This window comes from Euprymna scolopes, chromosome 14 (assembly GCF_053919585.1).
Source record: "Euprymna scolopes isolate OS-2025 chromosome 14, ASM5391958v1, whole genome shotgun sequence".
Taxonomy (NCBI): Eukaryota; Metazoa; Mollusca; class Cephalopoda; order Sepiida; family Sepiolidae; genus Euprymna; species Euprymna scolopes.
In genome coordinates this window covers 94,434,509-94,460,088 of record NC_136495.1, presented here as the reverse complement: position 1 = coordinate 94,460,088, position 25,580 = coordinate 94,434,509, and the positions used below count along the sequence as shown (strand labels likewise).

General features: G+C 32.0%; 1 protein-coding gene across 4 annotated transcripts in view; it reads left to right on the top strand.

The window, feature by feature from the left end:
- LOC145293168 (doublecortin domain-containing protein 1-like) overlaps positions 1-25,580 on the top strand; it is a 562,737-nt gene that overhangs the window by 169,440 nt on the left and 367,717 nt on the right. For all 4 annotated transcript variants that reach the window (XM_080139630.1, XM_080139632.1, XM_080139631.1 and 1 more), the window contains exon 10: positions 18,625-18,791. In XM_080139630.1, coding sequence (XP_079995756.1) covers positions 18,625-18,791 — 167 coding nt within the window. The remainder of the gene's footprint in view (positions 1-18,624; positions 18,792-25,580) is intronic.

The following is a 25,580-nucleotide window of genomic DNA, read 5'->3' as shown; positions in this document are numbered from 1 at the left end:
TTGGTGCACCCATGTACCATTGGAAGACTGAATAATCGAAACACATATAGGATCCGTCTCATGGGTATCAATGAAGTGATGGTGTCTGACAATGCAGTTGCTAGCCCATATAAGGAGGGAGAGGCTGTTTGGGTGAAGAATCTGCAGGGAAGATGTATGACACAGGTCAGCACAAGTACAGTGATGAAAATCAATAGCTAACACTCGGTCTTAGTTGATGCAACACCACACCACATAAAGGATATGTGCCCAGCATGCTAACATGATTGCTCAGTCCATGACGAAATTACCTCCTCAGATGATGAAGCCCCACTCCTATATGAATGACCACATGAAGAAAGCTCCCCAGAGAATGATGCACTCAAGGATCCAGAGCTGGAAAAGTTCAATGATGCAACAAACAAAAGTATTACTGAAGAAGTTCCTGAGGTGCATTATTAAGGAAAAGTATCAGGAAAAGGCGACCTGCCCAACTTCGTCATTTGTATAATCTTGAAATCAGGAATGATTGTGATGAGCATGCATGAAAGCGCTCAAGAATTGTATGCCTTTGGCGAAAATGAGTTCGTCCAAGTTCTGTAAAAAGCAGATACCAGAGTCATTCAGAAAGTAACTGCTGAGGTTGCTCTAGTAAGTCGTCCATTTTGATGGAAGTGTTTGAGTTCGGTTTGAACTGACGGAGTTGTTCAGGATCATGTTTGGTCATGTGGACCAAATTGTTTGGGACTGTGTTGAGTCGTGTATATGACATCGTTTGGTTTCTATCTATTATTCAGTTGATTCAACGGTTGTCGCAGTCATATTGCCATGTGTGATAACAATCCTTTTTGTCTCTCTTCCCCCGTGAAGCAACATACTTACTATTTCTTAATGTTTATGAGAATTTAGAAAAAGGTGACTCTCTTTTCTTAGTATCTTAATCTAATTTATGCATGTGTGTCTTTGCACACCATAAACACGTATGTAAATTAAATGACAAATTAATAAATCTTTTATTTCTCTACAAGAACAATAAAGAATATTTCTATATATAGTAATAATGGCGATAATGATAATGATAGTAATGTTAATAATAAGGATAATATAGAAGTCAAGAGACTTATTATTTTTTGTTATAAAAAAGAATTTCTTAACAGCCTAGTCATAAGTTGAATAAATAGCAGTAGTGGTTGTTATCTAATAGGTAATTAATATGTCTGTTGTATACTGGGGGAGTATATATAATGTATATGTATATCTTGTATATATATGTGTGTGTAAACTTGTGCATCGTCTAGTGGTATAAAATGTTCTTCTAATAAATATGTGTATACAGAGTGTATATACGTTTGTATATATGTGTCAAAGTCATCTATATGACGTGTGTATATATACGTGTGTTTGTCTTATCTAGTTTTTCTATTATTCGTTGAATTGATGCATGTATAACACCTACGACAGTATTGATATATTAACAGTATTGATATATTAACAGTATTGATATATTAACAGTAGTGATATATTAACAGTATTGATATATTAACAGTATTGATATATTAACAGTAGTGATATATTAACAGTATTGATATATTAACAGTATTGATATATTAACAGTAGTGATATATTAACAGTATTGATATATTAACAGATACAGTTTAACAATGAAGATGTATTATTTACAATAGAAAGGGACAAATAACGGTTCTTTGGAGTTTTAAAATCGGGTCAATCGAAGAAACATTCCTGGTCCATTTTTGGCTTTATTTGACGGATCCTCAGAAAAGCTACAATGAAGACTCATGCAACACGAAGTCCTGGTGGTACTTACAGCAGTTTTATTTACCAAATGTTTTACTCATTGAAAAACTGCAACGCTGGTCCTAGACTATCGCAATTTATGATCCCTTCTAATGGGAGCGATCACGATCTGCAGACCGTCTCCTTGACTCTGACACCCAACTCTTGACTAAAAAATGATATGCGTCTTTCAAGCTCTACCTAAAGTCCACGTTACTGACCTCTACATCAGAGGTCAAACTTATTTTTAAATCATTGTTTATGTTCTAACATTCATAGTATCTAAACATAAATAATTTTATTCTTTCTAACATTCTATTTTACAAATTTAATAAAAATCCAAATCGATGAGCACATCTAATACAAAAATAAAACTAGTTTTATTTTTGTTAATTTTCTATATCATGCCAAAATTTTCTGGAATCAACATTATTTTATCACCTGTATCCATTTTTTCATTAAACTATTTGTAAGTAATCAACAAGATAGTGTATCAATTCATTCAGTTCTTTTCAATGCATTTTCTTTCATCACCGCTTGAAAATAGCTTTATTTTTTGCACACATTTTCTATGTATCTTTTCAAATGCGGCTTTTGATATCGTATTCATGAAATCACCATTTTGTAACTGTTATTTTTTGCACATGGTGCTAATCTTTACAAATCCCAATTCAGACTTGTTGAATTCTTCCATTAATTCCTGTTGCTGCATGAAATCAATGCATGCATTTAAGGACGTGTTTCCTAGTTGTAACAATTCCAGCAAGATGTGTAATGCCATTACAAATCCTTCCATTAACCTTAACTGAATCATTTCTTCAATCATCTGATTTTTCTCTCACTTTTTCAAACTCACCACCTAGTATTTCTTGAAATCGTTTAAGAATTTCACAAGAGATTTGTTAGAACTTCCTGTCTCGTAGACAAGATTTTCTTTCTTTCTTTCTGCAGAGATCAACCTCTTTTTACATCTGACATATTCTTAGCTGGGATAAGTTTTTAAACGTCAATGGATAAGCCAAACTATTATTACCTCACATCCAGCCATGACGAAAAATACGTCTTTAATTTCGATTTTACTTGTCTTGTGTAATATAATTTCTTAGTTTCTTCATTCTTTCATTAACAGCAAAGCAATATAACAATACTTTGACAAAGTCAATGTTTTCTGGGAGAATACAAATCCTATTGACAACATTATTGTTGTGAAGTGTAGACTATTATTCAGTAGTCATTAGTTATCACTACTAATTGTAACAAGTTATTTTCTCATTACTTATTTCAAAGCTTACATAATTTATTTCAGAGAAATGCTGCCAAAGCAAACTTTTGCATTTAAATATACAAGTCAAATAAATATCTCATTTTTCTAGCAAAGAAAAAAATATATATAAAAAAAAAATAAATGTCTTTATGAAATGTGTAATTATTATTTTTTAAGCACTTAGGACAATTGCTCTTGACATATCAAAGGCCTTTGATAGGGTATGGCATAAAGGTCTACTTCACAAGATCTCCAGCTATGGTATAGCTGGAAATGTCTTCTCAATTATTAAATCATTTCTGTCTGATAGGTTCATAAGAGTAGTGGTTGACGGGCAAAAATCAAAAGCTCATATTATTAATGCTGAAAACCCTCAGGGGTTCATCCTAGGTCAAACTCTCTTCCTGATCTACATTAATGATTTTCCAAATCACATCCTTAGATCATTCGTAGACATTTATGCTGATGACACTACCATCTATGGAAGCACATCAAAGGCTGTAAACAACCAAGTTCTCTCTGATTCTCTCTCCTCTGATCTTGAGTATGTGGTACAATGAAGAAAAAAGTAGCTTGTTACTTTTAATGCATCTAAAACCAACATCATCAACATTCTGATCCCCATCTGGCATCAATTAAAATGAATCGCTCTCGTCTTGAGGAGTCTCCATGTTTTTGACAAGCTTCTGAGCTTGACCTTTATCCTGATCTGAAATGGAACATGTACATCAAATCCATTGCCAAAGTCGCTGGAAAAATGGTGTGATCCTTCTATCAATCCAGTAGGTATCTACCTGCTGATGAAATTCTCTACCTATATAAGAGCCAGGTAACTCCAAGGATGGAGTATTGTTGCCACATCTGGGCAGGAGCTGCTAGAAAGTTTTATCCTGCCTTGACAGAGTTTAAAATAGACCTCATAGCCTAACGGGGGTGCCCTTTTCTCTTCTCTGCAACCTCTTTCTCGCAGAAGAGACATTGTGAGCCTGTCTCTGCTTTATCGTTATTTTCATAGCAAGTGCTCGTCTGAGCTCCAATTTATGGTCCCCCCTCGCCAAATATTCACAAGAAACACTCGTCTAGCTGAAAACACTATCAATAATTTTCCCCCTCTTTATCTGTGCCTAAACGTAGATTCCATGAACAGAGCTTCTTTCTAAGAACTGCACACCTGTGAAACTCACTTCCATTTGCCTGCTTTCCAATTGACTACAATATGGTCGTTTTCAAGTCCAACATAAACAAGTTCTTGATAAGCCGTTCCCCTTAAGTAATCCAATTCACCAAACTTACACTTCTAACGATTTCTATGATATTGTCCCTATGACTACTGTACACCCTTTAACCCTTATCCTGGAGTGGCCTCTGGGCCTTGATAAGTGCTGACTTATCTATTTTATTTGATTGGAATATTTGGTAATATTCCTGAAAATACTGATTAAGAAAATATTTTCTTTTTGTTATAAAATGTGTCATCTATGTAAAGTGGACTTAAAAAGTCTCCTGAGTCTGAGACTAGTGCTGAATTTATAACACCGCATGACGACTGGTGTTCCACTGTTTTTCGACTTATCTTATCGGCCGTCCTCATTCTCTACATGCTCTCCCCATCTTATGACTGCAGCACCGCTGTTTTGAGGTCACTTGTTAGGAAATTTCTGTGTAATTGTGAGTTGGTCCTCACATTTGTGGAAACAATGGTCTTGGTGGTTGTGTTGCTCTCATGCTGAGTCTTGGAATCGGACTTGTTGGTTTGTGCCTAATCAGGTCTTGGTTATCCACCTCCATATCTGCATTGGATGTGTCATCTGCCATCACTATATCATCGTTCATCTTTTCCACGTCTATCATCTTATGTATATCACACAGGAATATGCTGTTCTCCATTCTTAACCTTTGGAGAGGTGGTTGAGGAGGTGGTTGTATGTGTGAACAATCTGGCGTATCATGGCAGGTTGGATCTTCTGGAGAAAACAACAATTGCGTAGATCCTGCCACTTCCATCCAACCATATCTGATATTGTCTATTACCCATGGTCTTGATAATTTTCCCTGTTTTTGTCTATCGCTGTAGGTATGGTCCCTTTTGATTTTGCACCTGAACGGTTGTGCATGTTGCAATGTTCTTTGCTTAGCACATACCTTTTTGCCATTGCTCTTTCTCTCAATTCTTTGGTTCTGACCAACGATCATGAATCCGGTGCTTCTCGCAAAGTATAGGAAGATGATCCCTTATTGTTCGACCATATAACATCTCAGCTGGTGATAATCCGAGGTCCTGGTGGGGCGTGTTCCTATATGCTATCATTGCCCGTGCTGCCCGATCATGGCGTAGGTGACCGTAGCCATTAATGCAGTCCATGAGCATTCTTTTGGCTGTTTTGACAGCCAATTTAGCTCAGCCATTACTTTGGGGATAATATGCAGATGATATACGTCTCTTTATGCCCCAGTCTCCCAAGAACTATTTGTACTCCAATGAGTCGAATGGTGGCTCTCCATCAGATGATATCTCCTCCAGTGCCTCATGCATGCAGAATCAACCTCTCAATGCATTGCATACTACTGCAGTCTTCCCTGATGGTAGCAGGATGACTTCAATCCAATCGGTGTATCAAATCGCATAGACCATGCAATTCTTCCCATGCATATTCAGTAGGTCAATGACAGTCTTTTGGAATGGGAATTCTGGGTTTGAGGATAGCATTAGTGGTTCTCCTGGGACAATCGAATTGCATTTTCGACATTGTATCCCTATATGTCAAATACTAGCGTCGAGACCAGGCCAAAATAATCATTGTCTAGTGTTAGGTCCTAATTCTATTAGGCATTGGCAGCGTTTCTGAAACAGAAAATATGTGATGCCAACCTTGCTATAGTCGTCAGCTGCCCTGTTCATTTCGAATGTTTTGACTTCCCTCTTCGATTTTCCAAACAATGTTTTTTTTTTGACTCTTCGAAAAGCTCATTTTGGGTAGCATCTCAATAAAAATTATGGTCCATCATGCAATTCTCGTGAGGGGGACATGATATCAGCCTTTGAAAATGCATACAATACCTGGTTAACCAGTCCAAACCATGATTTGATGCCAATGATGTTTGTCAGTGTTGCGAAGTTGTGAATGGCTTCCATCATTTTTTTTAATTGGTTTTACACTGTTAGCAGTTATTAAAAAGCTGGCAAATTCGACGTTGTCGCCTGCAAATTGAAACTTATTGAGATTAGAGACGATTCTATTTCTGCTGCAATGGGTGATATAGTCCACTGTATAGCAGAAAGTAGATTTCATTGTTTTATCCCAGAGAAGGGTGTCATCAATGCAACGAGTCCTTCAGGACATGTCTACCATAATGTTGTTGAACTGGTGAGTATACCCATCTCCAGAGATATGGAAACCTTGGGGTGGTTTAAGGTACTGATAACGGCTCCCCTCTGTTATAAATGTGGTTGTTTCTCAGGCCGTTGGGGGAGAGCAGTAAACTGTGATATCTGTTCCATGCATCTAAAACTGTTTTCTTGGTTCACATGGACATAGCAGACACTTGGTTAAATGAGTACAGAGTATGATGAGTTTTCCTCATCATTGCAGCATTCAATTTTTGTAGGTTCACCGTCCTTCTTGGTGATCCATCCTTCTTGGTGATCCATTCTTCTTGATGCAATCACCATTTTTGCACACCTAACCATAGGTGTACTTGTTTGATGATGCTCAATACAACATCCTTATCTAAATCTTCCTTCACCTTCTTTTTCCAAATAGGAATGGGTGTGTGCACAACTGAGTGTTTCACTCCCAGTGTGAATGTTATATCCAGTGGCCTCCTTGACATCACTTGTAACGGTTGATGAGGGCAAATATTGAATGCACTTGATTTGAAGTGCTCCTGTAACCATTGTTCCAAACGTTTCTATTATTTCCAATAGGGGTAAACGGGATTCTTGTAGGTTTGTTCAGAAACGATTTTTTTTGGGGGGGGGGCATCCACATGGTGCTATCCCATTATTTGACATGTCAGCTTTCAATATTTGGTGTGGGAAGTTGTGAGAGATTAACTCTAAGTCTTTCAGTGCCAACTCGGATAAGTAAAATCCTGACGTGTTCTTTGATATGTAAACGATTTGTCTGGTTTCATTAAGGCCAACTTTAATATGCATAAAAATTATTCCTTTAATGTGTAGTAAGTCGTCCATGATTCTATGTATCCTATGGGTAGTTAGCATTAGCACATTACTAGTGCATCCCAATACTTCCAGTATTTCAGGGCTACATGATTGAGCACCAGTTTGCACAACGGCCTGATGTATTCAACAGAAAGTCCCCTTATCAAAAGCGCGCTCAAATTCGGCATGGAATTCCAGTATCAAAGATACTTTGACTTTTATGAAAGGCTGCGGTTCGGGGGAGGGGCTTCTTTTGAATCTACCTCTTCTCCATACAAGATGTGGTATTGCTGCTAATTTCTGTCTTCATTCACAAAACGATGGTCTTCCTCCGCCTCTGCTGCTAAGTATTTTTAATGTGTCGTGTTGAATCACTTGTTGACTCTGTTGTCGACCTCTCTGGTTTTCAGCACATTTTTCGTAAGTGTCCTCTAATTCCACAATTATAGTGTATGAGTTCTCTCTCCAGACAGTTCTTCCCCTCTTTTAGCTTGTTGGGGTGTGATGTCCTTCCACACCCTTCACATGGTTTATTTCAAAGGGTTCTAGGTTCCTCCCCTTCCTGAGTTGGTTTTTTTTCGAACCTCATTGAGCCAAATGCTGAACGTTCATTAAGTAAGAAGTCAATGTATCCGTTGTCTCTAGACTAACAGTCTGTGAAATTTCTGTTCCACTGTTGTCAAAAATATTGCCTTCGGCCAACAGCTTGCACTGATATTCTGTATTTGCAAGTCCAGCTACAAGTTGGCCAGTCACCATGTCCTCCGCGTAGTTTTTAGTTAGTCGTCAGCTCTTGTTAGGACACTGAATAGTAAAATTGTAAAGGCTTGCTTAAGACCGAAGATTTGCTAAAAACTGTGCGGAACCCTCCTCTTCTTGCTGTCTCATGTTGTGGAAGCTATGCCTATTCTATATTGAAAGTTTTGGGCCCTATTAATTCAAACAAAAGTCGGTTTACTTCGTCCGAACAAACCATTCTTAACTCGTTGCATATTTCCACAGGGTCGGTAAAACTGCACATTTGTTTGTACCGGGCCCATGTGTCAATGAATATAGCCCAGTCCCTGTAGGTGTAACCATCCTCAATCACAGGTCTGTCCATTTTTTTTAGTGTGTGGTCGGTTCAACACATTTTCTCTGCCAACACGACGCTCATTGCTTTCTTTCTGTAAATTTAACAACTGATGAACTAGTTGCAAGTAACGTTGTCCTGACGCCATTACTATTAAAATTTCAGTAAGATAATAATCCTGCAAAAATAAATCCTGTAGAAATAAATCCTGTTCATAGCACCATGGAAAGTGGACTTAAAAAGTCTCCCGAATCCAAGATTAGCACTAAATTTATAACACTGCATGACGACTGGTGTTTCACTTTTTCTAACCCGTCTCATTGGTCGTCTCTATTCTCTACAATTTACTACTACTACTACTACTACTACTACTGCTGCTGCTGCTGCTGCTGCTGCTGCTTCTACTACTACTACTACTACTACTACTACTACTACTACTACTACTACTACTAATAATAATAATAATAATGATAATAATAACAATTACAATAAATAATTATAATAATGATAACAATTGCACATTTGTATGCATGCCTTTATATGTAAATAGACGTAAAACATGTTACTTAATTATTTTTAATTATCTTCCTTTTTCTGGTAAGAAATATCTACTTGTTAATTAATACAATTAAAGGCACTACTAAATGGAATACGAAAGAGAGAGAGAGAGAGAGAGAGAGAGAGTGTAACATATAAAAAGAAAACAAAGTCTATGTAATAGAAGCAAAAGATAATTATTTTTAACAAGCATTTATTCATCTAACAAAATATCATCGTAGAATATAAAATTTATAAACTACTTAAAAAAGCGTGACTTGTTGGGTAATCCATTTAGCTCGGGTTAGATTGTTTGAACCAGGAAAAAGGCAATCAATAAATCACCCCACTAATAAATTACCTCCTTTCAGAAAGAGGAGTTAATTCCTGGAAGGATGGCCTCTTGCGGGCGAACTGAACTCTACCTAATTCCAACAAAAAGCTTGGACCCTTGTGATCAGATTCTTGAATCAGAATCTGTTAAGGATTCCCCGGCTAGTATTAAAAGAAGAGCAAAATAAAGTATATTTACGAGATGTCTCCCACTGTTAAGTGTTGTGACATTATGTTGAACAAAGATGGCGGCATAGTTCAGATCAGATCTTTACTGTAAGTGGCAGTAACCAAGATGGCGGCCAAGAATCAAATGCGGTCCGTGACGTATATTTAGCACAGCCGGTGGTTATAAAAATGATTGGCGAATCCACTTGTTTCATACCCCCAAATAGTAGTCAAAAACAGTTTACACCGACAATAGTAAAATGTGACACATGGTAAGTTTAATGTGAGGGAAAAACCAGGATCAGCGAAGGGGTACTTTGGAAGGATATAAGATAGTCATGAGTGGAATTGGCGTCATTCTGTGGCAGTGGCACCTCCGTTTACAAACAGTAAGCCAACTCCCTCCAGGAGGAGGAGGTAATGCCTGGAATGATAACCTCCTAGAACTAAATAGAACCCTAACTCATTCAGACAGAACATTTCACCGTGTTTGTAAGATGAGTAAGTTTTTTAATAAAAAAAATACAAAATTAGTCTTTTTTATCGCAGACTATTATCCTTATTTTTTTTGTTGTTGTTTCACGACGTTTCAGCCAACTATTTCTTTGGACTTTGTCAGCTGGTAATCATGACGGGATAGGGACTCCGAATCTCCTAACTGCGGGCCTGTGGCGCATTGGATAGAGACATTAAATCTCTATGGTTCCAGGTGAGCATAGATAGCGGTTTCAATCTTACCCAAAGCTGGCCAGAGGCTTACTTGGCTAAAACGCGGTGAGACGACAACAACTATGGAAGGCAGTAATTGCTGAGGACGCAGTTAGAAGATTCGGAGTTCCTATCCCGTCGCGGTTACCACCTGACGAAGGTCAGAGAAATAGTTGGCCGAAACGTCGTGAAACAACAACTAAAAATGATGAGGATAATAGTCTGCAATAAATGAATAAACAATACAAATTACTCATCTCAATAATGAATTCCAATTAAATAATACATATAGTCTCTGTCTGTCTGCCTATCGCTCTCTCTCTTTCTTTCTCTCTCTCTCTCTCTTTCTTTCTCTCTCTCTTGCACTGTGTTTCCCTGTTTATCTCTTTCTCTGTTTCCCTGTATCTCTCTCTCTCTGTCTTCTTGATTGTTACTCTTTGTCTGTCTGTCTGTCTGTCTGTCTCTCTCAAAGACTTTATTGTTCTTCACAAGTACATCATAATAATCATCATGATCATCATCAATCCTCCCCATCCTTCAGAGAAACGCTGTCAGGAAATCAGTCCTCTCTCTCCTATGATCCAGAAAGTCAGAGAAAGATCTGATTAGCTTATTCGTTGCATATCACTAGCGACTTCGTGTCTGTGATGTAATATCCTGCCACATAATCCTAACAATAAACTTTAAACTTTTCATAGAATTTTTCACTTTCTTACTTAGTTTTAACATCATGTGGAAAATTTCATTTTAACCATACTTTTACGCACCTGCATCTAAATATTGCTACACCAGATCCCCGATAGAACTAGTACACCATTTCCCATTTGTGCATCGGATGAAACATGCTGTGAATTTTCTTCCATAAGTTGCATCTTGTGTCTTGATTATTGAGATGAATATGGATTTAGGTTGAGAAAAGAAAGAAGAAAGAGAAGTTCTGATTGAACGAAGGAAATGATTGACAAGAAGACACATCAATTGATTTTTCCATTATAGTGTATAACACACAAAAGAATGCAAGATACACGTGAGGAAAATCTGGTTTCAGGTTTTACACTCATTTTTTCCATATCTGGAAAGATGATGAATATTTATAATTTCAAAAAACAATAATTTATTTTTCACTGAAAACTCCATGAATATTTCAGAATTATGAAATTTCACAAATATTTTAAATCAGAAAACAATAATTACTTCACTTTTATTCATGTTTTTGTTTTTGCTTGTGTGTGCATTTCATATCTCTATAACTGATTTTCAGTATGTCAGCCACCATTTTTATCGAATATCTTAAAAAGTTGATTTCAACCTAAACAATTGGACTAATTCTTATGAAATTAGAACAATGTTTTTTTTTTTGTTTTTTTGTAAATTTAGATCAAGGTAGTGAATGGCAACAAATAGATTCTTTATAAAAACATAGGAATATGAATTTATATGAAAATGTAGTCTGAATGTTGGTATGAATTTAATTGCTTCAGATTACAACAAATGTGACATGAGACTGGAAAGTGGGGATGACCAGATCCCACGAGGGGACAATATGGCTAGGGATAAATTTTAATGAATGAACCCCTCGGAATATTCCGATAAAGGCGCCTCAATTCCTATATTTTTATTTACTTTTTTTTATTACTTTTTCTGTTGTTGACTTACAACAACAAAAAAGTTTTTTTTTAAAAAGTAAATAAAAATGATTTTATCATTATTTCCGATACTTCAAAGTTTTCAAATTTCTTATTTAAATTTTATTCAAAATAAGTGTCTTCTAAAAGTGTGTAATCATCTTTTACTTTACTTTATATATATATATATATGTATATATATATATATATATATATATATATATATATATATATATATATATATATATATATATATATATATGATGTGTGTATGATTTTATATGTATATATATATGTAATGTGTCTATGATTTTATATGTATATATATATATATATATATATATATATATATATATATATATATATATATACTAGCAGGGGTGCCCGGCGTTGCTCGGGTGTTTGGAGGTGTATGCTGTGCAAAAAAAGCAAAAAAAAACCAAAAAAAATGGTTAATTTTTTAAAACTTTGACCCCTATTATGACCCCTTAAATTTATAGTTTCGGGATCAAATCACTTTATTAAGTTAGATCCAGGTTCAAGGAACCTATATCTAAAATTTCAAGTGTCTAGACCCAAAATTGTCGGAGGAGTTTGGTAGAGTTCTTAAAGGTCAAATCGTTGAAATTTGACCCCTTAACAGCCAAATTTCTGGCTGACACCCGTCACATCGATTTTCCCAAATCTCAGTACCCGGTATTTCAAATTTCGAGTCTATAGACTAAAAATTGACAGAGTTATTGCGTAGGGAAATGTACACAGACAGACAGACACACAGACACACAGGCAGACAGACAGACACGTTCACTTTTATAGATATATAGATATATATATATATATGCATATATATATAGATATAATGTGTCTATGATGTTATATGTATATATATGTATATATATGTATGTGTATATATATATATATATATATATATATATAATGTGTCTATGATTTTATATGTATATATATAAGTGGTTGTTTATGATATATATATATATATATATATACATATATATATATATATATATATATATATATATATATATATATATCCACCCACATACAGTACTGTTTTGCAGTATCACAGTTCATCAGTGCATCTAGACAAGCAACTACCTCAAGCCAGGATGCGGTTGTCCATGGTTTCGGTTTCCACAAGAGTATTTGGGTTTGTTCGATACAGTTGAATGCTAATCCAAGATTACCTGCAATCTTAGCATCAGTAATAAATGCAGCTTCCGATAACTTTAAATAACATTCATTTGAAGACTTGTTAATTGAGGATTTATTATTTAAATAAATGTCGGTGTTAAATGTTAAAACAGTAAATCATCTCCAAAGACTTTCCTTAATCTGAGGATTAACATCAGAATTTAAGCAAAGATGAACATAATATTCCATCCATTTATACATTTCATAGAAAAAAAATACTATTTGTTACCAGCATTAAATTTAAAAAAAAACTATTTCTTACCAGAATTAAATCAAAGAAAAAAACTATTTGTTACCAGAAGTAAATTTAAAAAAAACAAAACTATTTGTTACCAGAATTAAATTAAAAAACAAAAACTATTTGTTACCAGAATTAAATTAAAAAAACAAAACTATTTCTTACCAGAATTAAATTAAAAAAACAAAACTATTTGTTACCAGAATTAAATTAAAAAAAGAACTATTTGTTACCAGAATTAAATTTAAAAAACAAACTATTTGTTACCAGAATTAAATTAAAAAAAAAAAAACTATTTGTTACCAGAATTAAATTTAAAATAAACTATTAGTTACCAGAATTAAATAAAAAAAAAACTATTTGCTACCAGAATTAAATAAAAAAAAATATTTGTTACCAGAATAAAATTTAAAAAACAAACTATTTGTTACCAGAATTAAATTCAAAAAAACAAACTATTTGTTACCAGAATTAAATTTAAAAAAACAAACTATTTGTTACCAGAATTAAAGTAAAAAAAAACTATTTTTTACCAGAATTAAATTAAAAAAAAAAAATTTGTTTCCAGAATTAAATTTAAAAAAAAAACTATTAGTTACCAGAATTAAATTAAAAAAAAAATATTCGTTACCAGAATTAAATTAAAAAAAACTATTTGTTACCAGAAGTAAATTTAAAAAACAAACTATTTGTTACCAGAATTAAATTTAAAAAAACAAACTATTTGTTACCAGAATTAAATTAAAAAAAAATTATTTGTTACCAGAATTAAAGTAAAAAAAACTATTTGATACCAGATTTAAATGTAAAAAAACAAACAATTTGTTACCAGAATTAAATTAAAAAAAAAATATTTGTTACCAGAATTAAATTAAAAAAAAACTATTTGTTACCAGAATTAAATTAAAAAAAAAAAAACTATTTGTTACCAGAATTAAATTAAAAAAAACAAACAAAATATTTGTTACCAGAATTAAATTAAAAAAAACTATTTGTTACCAGAATTAAATTTTAAAAAAACTATTTGTTACCAGAATTTAATTTAAAAAACCAAACTATTTGTTACCAGAATTAAATTAAAAAAACTATTTGTTACCAGAATTAAAGTAAAAAAAACTATTTGTTACCAGAATTAAAGTAAAAAAAAAACAAAACTATTTGTTACCAGAATTAAATTTTTAAAAAACTATTTGGTACCAGAATTAAATTTAAAAAAACTATTTGTTACCAGAATTAAATTTAAAAAAAACTATTTGTTACCAGAATTAAATTTAAAAAAAAATATTTGTTACCAGAATTAAATTTAAAAAAAAAACTATTTGTTACCAGAATTAAATTACAGAAAAACTATTTGTTACCAGAATAAAATTAAAAAAAAAACTATTTGTTACCAGAATTAAATTAAAAAAACAAACTATTTGTTACCAGAATTAAATTTAAAAAAAACTATTTTTTACCAGAATTAAATTAAAAAAAGAACTATTTGTTACCAGAATTAAATTAAAAAAAAAACTATTTGTTACCAGAATTAAATTAAAAAAAAAAACTATTTTTACCAGAATTAAAGTTAAAAAAACAAACTATTTGTTACCAGAATTAAATTAAAAAAAAACTATTTGTTACCAGAATTAAATTAAAAAAAAAAAACTATTTGTTACCAGAATTAAATAAAGAAAACTATTTGTTACCAGAATTAAAATTAAAAAAACAAACTATTTGTTACCAGAATTAAATTTAAAAAAACAAACTATTTGTTACCAGAATTAAATTAAAAAAAAACTATTTGTTACCAGAATTAAAGTAAAAAAAACTATTTTTTACCAGAATTAAATTAAAATAAACTATTTGTTACCAGAATTAAATTTAAAAAAACAAACAATTTGTTACCAGAATTAAATTTTAAAAAAATATTTGTTACCAGAATTAAATTAAAAAAAAAACTATTTGTTACCAGAATTAAATTTAAAAAAAACAAACTATTTGTTACCAGAATTAAATTAAAAAAAACTATTTGTTACCAGAATTTAATTTTAAAAACCAAACTATTTTTTACCAGAATTAAATAAAAAAAAAACTATTTGTTACCAGAATTAAATTAATAAAAACTATTTGTTACCAGACTTAAAGTAAAAAAAAACAAACTATTTGTTACCAGAATTAAATTTTTAAAAAACTATTTGTTACCAGAATTAAATTAAAAAAAACTATTTGTTACCAGAATTAAATTTAAAAAAAAACTATTTGTTACCAGAATTAAATTAAAGAAAAACTATTTGTTACCAGAATTAAATTTAAAAAAAAACTATTTGTTACCAGAATTAAATGTAAAAAAACAAACTATTTGTTACCAGAATTAAATTAAAAAAAACAAACTATTTTTTACCAGAATTAAATAAAAAAAAACTATTTGTTACCAGAATTAAATTAAAAAAACAAACTATTTGTTACCAGAATTAAATTAAAAAAAACTATTTGTTACCAGAATTAAATTTAAAAAACAAACAATTTGTTACCAGAATTAAATTTAAAAAAAAAACTATTTTTTACCAGAATTAAATTTAAAAAAACAAACTATTTGTTACCAGAATTAAATTAAAAAAAAACTATTTGTTACCAGAATTAAAGTAAAAAAAACAAACTATTTGTTACCAGAATTAAATAAAGAAAACTATTTGTTACCAGAATTAAATTTAAAAATAAACTATTTGTTACCAGAATTAAATTTAAAAAAAAAACTATTTGTTACCAGAATTAAATTAAAAAGAAACTATTTGTTACCAGAATTTAATTTAAAAAAAAACTATTTGTTACCAGAAGTAAATTTAAAAAAAAACTATTTGTTACCAGAATTAAATTAAAAAAACAAACTATTTGTTACCAGAATAAAATTAAAAAACAACTATTTGTTACCAGAATTAAATTTAAAAAAAAAACTATTTGTTACCAGAATTAAATTAAAAAAAAACAAACTATTTTTTACCAGAATTAAAATTAAAAAAACAAACTATTTGTTACCAGAATTATATTAAAAAACACAAACTATTTGTTACCAGAATTAAATAAAAAAAAAACTATTTGTTACCAGAATTAAATTAAAAAAAACTATTTGTTACCAGAATTAAATAAAAAAAAAACTATTTGTTACCAGAATTAAATTAAAAAAAAAAAACTATTTTTTACCAGAATTAAAATTAAAAAAACAAACTATTTGTTACCAGAATTATATTAAAAAACACAAACTATTTCTTACCAGAATTAAATTAAAAAAAACTATTTGTTACCAGAATTAAATTAAAAAAAAACTATTTGTTACCAGAATTAAATTTAAAAAAACAAACTATTTTTTACCAGAATTAAATTAAAAAAAAAACTATTTCTTACCAGAATTATATTTTAAAAAAACAAACTTTTTGTTACCAGAATTAAATTTAAAAAAAAACTATTTGTTACCAGAAATAAATTAAAAAAAAACTATTTGTTACCAGAATTAAATTTAAAAAAAAAAACTATTTGTTACCAGAATTAAATTTAAAAAACAAACTATTTGTTACCAGAATTAAATTGAAAAAAAAACTATTTGTTACCAGAATTTAATTAAAAAAAAACTATTTGTTACCAGAATTAAATTTAAAAAAAACTATTTGTTACCAGAATTAATTTTAAAAAAAAATTATTTGTTACCAGAATTAAATTTAAAAAACAAACTATTTGTTACCAGAATAAAATTAAAAAACAACTATTTGTTACCAGAATTAAATTTAAAAAAAAACTATTTGTTACCAGAATTAAATTAAAAAAAAACAAAATATTTTTTACCAGAATTAAAATTAAAAAAACAAACTATTTGTTACCAGAATTATATTAAAAAACACAAACTATTTGTTACCAGAATTAAATAAAAAAAAACTATTTGTTACCAGAATTAAATTAAAAAAAACTATTTGTTACCAGAATTAAATAAAAAAAAAAAACTATTTGTTACCAGAATTAAATTAAAAAAAATATTTGTTATCAGAATTAAATTTAAAAAAACAAACTATTTGTTACCAGAATTAAATTTAAGAAAACAAACTATTTGTTACCAGAATTAAATTAAAAAAGAACTATTTGTTACCAGAATTAAATTTAAAAAAACCCATTTGTTACCAGAATTAAATTAAAAAAAAACTATTTGTTACTAGAATTAAATTAAAAAAAACTATTTGTTACCAGAATTTAATTAAAAAAACCTATTTGTTACCAGAATTAAATTAAAAATAAACTATTTTTTACCAGAATTAAATTTAAAAAAAACTATTTGTTACCAGAATTAAATTTTAAAAAACTATTTGTTACCAGAATTAAATTAAAAAAACAAACTATTTGTTACCAGAATTAAATTAAAAAAAAATTATTTGTTACCAGAATTAAATTTAAAAAAACAAACTATTTGTTACCAGAATTAAATTTAAAAAAAACTATTTGTTACCAGAATTAAATTTAAAAAAAAACTATTTGTTACCAGAATTAAATTAAAAAAACAAAACTATTTCTTACCAGAATTAAATTAAAAAAAACTATTTGTTACCAGAATTAAATTAAAAAAAAACTATTTGTTACCAGAATTAAATTTAAAAAAAAAAAACTATTTTTTACCAGAATTAAATTAAAAAAAAAAACTATTTCTTACCAGAATTATATTTAAAAAAAACAAACTTTTTGTTACCAGAATTAAATTTAAAAAAAAACTATTTGTTACCAGAAATAAATTAAAAAAAAAACTATTTGTTACCAGAATTAAATTAAAAAAAACAAACTATTTGTTACCAGAATTAAATTTAAAAAACAAACTATTTGTTACCAGAATTAAATTGAAAAAAAAACTATTTGTTACCAGAATTTAATTAAAAAAAAACTATTTGTTACCAGAATTAAATTTAAAAAAAACTATTTGTTACCAGAATTAATTTAAAAAAAAAATTATTTGTTACCAGAATTAAATTTAAAAAACAAACTATTTGTTACCAGAATTAAATGTAAAAAACAAACTATTTTTTACCAGAATTAAATTAAAAAAAAACTATTGTTTACCAGAATTAAATTAAAAAAAACTATTTGTTACCAGAATTAAATTAAAAAAAAACTATTTGTTACCAGAATTAAATTAAAAAAAACTATTTGTTACCAGAATTAAATTAAAAAAACTATTTTTACCAGAATTAAATTAAAAACAAACTATTTGTTACCAGAATTAAATTAAAAAAACAAACTATTTGTTACCAGAATTAAATTAAAAAAAAACTATTTGTTACCAGAATTAAATTAAAAAAAAAAAACTATTTGTTACCAGAATTAAATTAAAAAAAACAAACTATTTGTTACCAGAATTAAATTAAAAAAAAAACTATTTGTTACCAGAATTAAATTTAAAAAAAAAGCGATCGAGCATAACGGAAGATTTTAAAGGATCATTTTTGTATTTAAACTTTTTTTGTTTTCACAAACTTTGATTGACTGAAACGTTGATGGAGTTATTTTCATTCTCCTCTTCAGCTCCTATTTTGAATGATTGCATACAACAAGCAGGTAATATTGTGTTGGGTCCTCTTTGGGTTTCGACAGGAGAAGTATTCCGACCGTCAGGAACAGTTGATTTTATAACTGGACTAAAGAAACTACTCATGAAGAAACTAAAAGAAGCTCAGCTGTGTTACAATGAAGTAAGTTTTATTTTATTACGTTTCTTATCTACATCACCCCGCTCCTAACTTTAGCTTGAATATTTTAAAAGCATATAGTCACTTTCAAAAATCTGGGGGGTTTTTTACAGAAAAAAACGTTAATGTTCTTGTTGATGTTAAAGAAAGACAAGTAAAACAAAATGGAAAAGTTGCGATAAAAAAAAAATCATAAAGGTATCTAAAAAAGTTGCTGACTTGCTTTATATAAAAAAATTAAGATAAAAGACATAAGATTGAATTATGAAAATTATAATGATATAATTTGCACATTTTTATATTTTCCATGAAGCTATATTACTTTTTTTTTTTCGAATGTGAAGAAATTTATCATTCTTAGTCGAAAACCACATTTAAATTAAAGCAGACGCATAGGTAGACTATTCATATCACACGCACAAACATTACTATATATCTCTGCTTATATTAGGATGGGGCAAAAAGAATGTCGTTTTTTGACGTTCAACTTCAAAAGATCATAACTCCTTTCATAATAAACTTTATTAATCGAAATAACAACCATTAGAATCGACACATTTTTGCCAATGAGAAACAAGTTTATTTATCTCATTAGCATAGAAATCCGGAGTTCTGGGAGCAATGAAATCATTGAAAGCCGATTCAGTATCATCTCAGCTTTTGAAGCATTTTTCACGCACGAAGTTGTCGAGATGCTTTAAAAAAAGTGATAATCGGTGGGCGAGAGGTTGTGGAGGAGAATTGTCATGGGGGAGAATTGGTTCCTTCATATTGACCAATTCCAGGCACATACTCTGGAGCTTCTGGTGCATTTCATCAATTTGTCGGCAGTACTTCTCCACCTTAATCATTTTGCCCAGATTCAAGAAACTGTGATGGATAAGACCGACCGCAGACCACCAAACAGTCACCATAACCTTTTTTTGGTGCAAGTTTGGCTTCAGGAAGTGTGGTGGAGCTTCCCTGGCGTCCAACCACTGTGCCGAACGTCGCCGGTTGTCGTAGAGGATCTGTTTCTCATCACACTTCACAATCCACTCGAGAAATGGGTCGTTTTTGTTGCACAGAAGGGGTGTAGAAGACACCTCAAAACAAATATTTTGTTTATTATCGTTCAGTTCATGCGGCACCCATTTATCCAACTTTTTTGACTTCCCTATTTGCTTTAAATGGCAAATGACTGTTCAGTGATCGACTTCGAGTTCAACAGCAACTTCTCGTGTAGTTTTGCAAGGATCGGCTTCAATTAAGGCTTTCAAATGTTTGCTATCAACCGCCGTCGGCCAGCCGCGATCATCATCATCTTAGAGGCTCTCGGCACCATTGTGAAATTTCTTGAACGTTCGTAAGTGGTTCATGGGTCAAACGCATTATTGATATCACGAGCTGTCTCAGCAGCTTTTTGGCCAAATTTGAACTGGAACAAGAAAATCGTGCGGAGATGAATTTTGTCCATGCTGTGGAAAGGCTTGTAAAATAAATGAATAAAGAGATTGAGAACAGTAATGAATAACATGATTCAATAGAGCGAAAAACGCGTTTTAAAATGATATATAACATGGCTATATATATATCAATGGATTAATTCAAAAATCTATATATACTAGCATGGGTGCCCCACGTTGCCTGGGTGTTTGGAGGTGTGTGCTGAGCAAAACAAAAAAAAAAAAAAAGTGGTACTAGGAAGGCAGGCTCGAACCCGTACTGCGAAGGAGGAAATGGACGTAAAGAAAATGTGACGTCTTTGCTGTTACGACCACCACCAAACCGGACGTGACATAGGTTTAAATTAAAGCAAGACAATCGAAAAGAGGAGAAGACTTTCGAAAATATCGTCGAAAAAAAGCAACCCCTGCCTGTAGAAAAGCGCCCAGTCGAGGGTGAAAAAATTAATGTTTTTAGCCAATTTTTCGGTATTTGTCGTCTGAAGGGTCGAATTATAAACGATACTGATCTTGTAAAAATCCGTCGCCTCTGTCGAAAGTTTTAGGCAGACATGCAAACATACATACATACATACATTCATATATTGGTAACTAAAAATTTTCGACCCAAGCCGATTAAAAAGCTTGCCCTATCTCTGAATACCCTTTATGTCAAATTTCAAATATTTAGACCAGAAAGTGTCTGAGTAATTTGGTAGAGACTGCAGAGGTTAAAAATTTTTTTTAACTTTGACCCCTATTATGAACCCTTAACATTTATTGTTTTCTGCTCAAATCAAGTTATTAAGTTAGACCCATGTCCAAGGAATCTATATAGAAAATTTCAAGTGTTTATACCCAAAATTGTCGGAGGAGTTTGGTAGAGTTCTCAAAGGTCAAATCGTTGAACTTTGACCCCTTAACAGCCAAATTTCTGACCGAAAACGAATTAGAAAGATTTTCCCAAATCTCAGTACCCTGTATATAAAATATCGCGTCTGTAGACTGAAAATTGACAGAGTTATTGCGGTGGAAAATGTACACAAACACACACACAGATACACAGACATGTTCACTTTTATATATATACTAGCATTTCAGCCCGGCGTTGGCCGGGTGTTTGGAGGTGTATGCTGAGCAAAAAAAACAAAGGTCAATTTTGGGAAATGTACACAGACACACAGACACACACACACACAGACACTTTCACTTTTATATATATATAGACTAGTATTTCAGCCCGGCGTTGCCCGAGTGTTTGAAGGTGTATTTTGAGCAAAAAAAAAAAAAAGTGGTAGTAGGAAGGCAGGCTCGAACCCTACCGCGAAGGAGGAAAAGAATGGGGCAAACACGTGACGTCTTTGCTGTTACGACCACCGCCAAAACGGAAGTGACGTAGGTTTAAATTAAGGCTAGACAATCGAAAAAAGGGGATGACTTTTGGAAATATCGGCGAAAAAAGCGACCCCTCCCTGTAGAAAAATGCCCAGTCGAAGGTGAAGATATTAATGGTTTTAGCCAATTTTTCGATATTTGTTGTCTGAAATGTCGAGCTTAAATACGATACTGATCTTGTGAAAATCCGTCGCCTCTGTCGAAAGTTTTAGGCAGACATGCAAACATAGATACACACATTTATATATTGGTAGCTCAAATTTTCAACCCAACCGATTAAAAAGCTTGCCCTATCTCTGAATACTCTTTATGTCAAATTTCAAATATTTAGACCAGAAATTGTCTGAGTAATTTGGTAGAGACCGCAGCGGTCAATTTTTTTTTTTTTAATTTGACCCCAATTATGACCAGTTAACATTTATTGTTTTGAGCTCAAATCAAGTTATTAAGTTAGATCCATGTCCAAGGGACCGATATCTAAAATTTCAAGTGTTAACACCCAAAATTGTCGGAGGAGTTTGGTAGAGGTCTGAACGGTCAAATTGTTGAATTTTAACTCTTAAACAGCCAACTTTCTGGCCGAAAACGAATTACAAAGATTTTTCCAAATCTCAGTACCCTGTATATCAAATTTCGAGTCTCTCGACTGAAAATTGACAGAGATATTGTGTAGGGAAATGTACACAGACAGACAGACAGACAGACAGACACACAGGCATTTTCACTTTTATAGATGTACTAGCATTTTAGCCTGGCGTTGTCTGGGTATTTGGAGGTGTATGTTGAGGAAAAAAATAGTGGTAGTAAGAAGGCAGGCTCGAATTCGTACCGTGAATGAGGAAAAGAACGTGGAAATAAAGCGACGTCTTTGCTATTACAACCACCGTAAACCCAGAAGTGACGTAGGTTTAAATTAAGGCTAGACAATCGAAAAGAGGGGATGGCTTTCGAAAATATCGGCGAAAAAAGCGACCCCTCCCTGTAGAAAAGTGTCCTGTTGACGGTGAAGAAATTAATGTTTTTAGCCAATTTTTCGATATTTGTTGTCTGAAGGGGCGAGCTTAAAAACGATACTAATTTTGTGAAAATCCGTCGCCTCTGTCGAAAGTTTTATGCAAACATACATACATTTACATATTTATAACCCACATTTTCCCCCAAACCGATTAAAAAGCTTGCCCCATCTCTGAATACCTTTTTTGTAAAATTTCAAATTTTTAGACCAGAAATGTCTGAGTAATTTGGTAAAGACTGCAGAGGGCAAATTTTTTAAAACTTTGACCCCTATTATAACTTCTTAACATTTATTGTTTTGGGCTCAAATCAAGTTATTAAAGTAAATCCATGCCCAAGAAACCTATATCTAAAATTTCAAGTGTTTAGACCCAATATTGTCGGAGGAGTTTGTTAGAGTTCTCAAAGGTCAAATCGTTGAATTTTGACCCCTTAACAACCAAATTTCTAGCCGAAAACGGATTACAACGATTTTATCAAATCTCCATACCCTGCATATCAAATTTCGAGTCTGTAGATTAAAAATTGACAGAGTCATTGCGTAGGGAAATTTACACAGACACACAGACAAAGGGACACACAGACACTTTCACTTTTATAGATATACTAGCATACAGTTTAAGGGGTCATAATAGGGGTCAAAGTTAAAAAAATTGACTGCATACACATCCAAATACCCGGGCAACGCCGGGCACCCATGCTAATATATCTATAAAAGTGAAAGTGTCTTTCTGTATGTGTATCTGTGTGTCTGTGTGTGTACATTTCCCTATGCAATAACTCTGGAAATTTTAAGTCTACAGGGTACTGAGATTTAGGAAAATCTATGTGATCGGTTTTCGGCCAGAACTTTGGCGATTAAGGGGTCAAAGTTCAACGATTTTACCTTTGAGAACTCTAGCAAACTCCTCCAACAATTTTCAATAGGGGTCAAAGTTAAAAAAAATTGAACGCCTTTTCTTTTTTTTTTTTTGCTCAATATTCACCTTCAAATACCCGGGCAACGCCGGGCACCCATGCTAGTATATCTATAAACGTGAAAGTGTCTGTCTGTCTGTCTGTGTATCTGTGTATCTGTGTGTCTGTGTGTGTACATTTCCCTACGCAATAACTCTCCCAATTTTCAGTCTACAGACTCGAAATTTGATATACAGGGTACTGAGATTTGGGAAAATCTTTGTGATCAGTTTTCGGTCAGAAATTTGGTGATTAAGGGGTCAAAGTTCAACGATTTGACTTTTGAGAACTCTACCAAACTTCTCCGACAATTTTGGGTCTAAACACTTGAAATTTTAGATATAGGTTCCTTGGAGATGGATCTAACTTAATAACTTGATTTGAGCTCAAAACAATAAATTTTAAGTGATCATAATGAGGGTCAAAGTTTAAAAAATTTACCATTTTTTGTTTTTTTTTGTATTTTGCTCAACATACATCTCCAAATACCCGGGCAACGCCGGGCACCTATGCTAGTATATCTATAAAAGTGAACGTATCTGTGTATCTATGTGTCTGTGTGTGTGCACATTTCCCTATGCAATAACTCTCCCAATTTTCAGTCTACAGACTCGAAATTTGATATACAGGGTACTGAGATTTCGGAAAATCTTTGTGATCGGTTTTTGGGCAGAAATTTGGCTGTTAAGGTGTCAAGGTTAAACGATTTGTACTTTGAAAACTTTAACAAACTCCTCCGACAATTTTGGGTCCAAACACTGGAAATTTTCGATATAGGTTCCTTTGACATGGATCTAATTTAATAACTTAATTTGAGCCCCAAACAATAAATGTTAAAGGGTAATGGGTCAAATAGGTGTTAAAGAGTAAGAGGGTCAAAGTTAAAAAAAATTGACCTCTGCAGTCTCTACCAAATTATTCAGATAATTTCTTGTCTAAACTTTTGAAATTTTACATAAAAGGTGTTCAGAGATAGGGCAAACTTTTTAATCGGTTTGGGTGAAAATGTGAGTTATAAATATATAAATGTATGTATGTTTGCATGTCTGCCTAAAACTTTCGACAGAGGCGACGGATTTTCACAAAATTAGTATCGTTTAGAAGTTCGACCTTTCAGACGACAAATATCGAAAAATTGGCTAAAAACATTAATATCTTCACCTTCAACTGGGCACTTTTCAATAGGGGGGGGGCGCTTTTTTCCACCGATATTTTTGAAAGTCATCCTCTCCTTTCGATCATCTAGGCTAAATTTAAACCTATGTCACTTCCGGTCTGGCAGTGGTCATAACAGCAAAAAAAAAAAAAAAAAATGTGGTAGTGGGAAGGAAGGCTCGAACGCGTACCGCAATGGAGGAAAAGAATGAGAAAAAAACCTGACGTCTATGCTGTTACGACGTCCGCCAAACCGGAAGTGACATTTTTTAAAATTAAGGCTGGACAATCGAAATGAGAGGTAGACTTTCAAAAATATTGGCAAATAAAGCGAAAAAGAAAAGGGAAATGTACACACATACACACACAGACACGTTCACCTTTTATAAATATACTAGCATGGGTGCGCGGCATTGCCTGGGTATTTGGAGGTGTATGCTGAGAAAACAAAAAAGGAAAATTTTTTTTAATTTGACCCCTATTATGACTCCTTAAAATTTATTGTTTGGTACTCAAATCAAGTTATTAAGTTAGATCCATGTCCAAGGAACCTATATAGAAAATTTCAAGTGTTTATACCCAAAATTCTCGGAGGAGTTTGGTAGAATTCTCAAAGGTCAAATCGTTCAACTTTGACCCCTTAATCGCCAAATTTCTGGCCGAAAACCAATCACATAGATTTTTCCAAATCTCAGTACCTTGTATATCAAATTTTGAGTCTGTAAACTAAAAATTGACAGGGTTATTGCGTAGGGAAATGTACATGCACAGACAGACAGATACACAGGCAGACAGATACACAGACACGTTCACTTTTATAGATATACTGACATTTCCACCTGGCGTT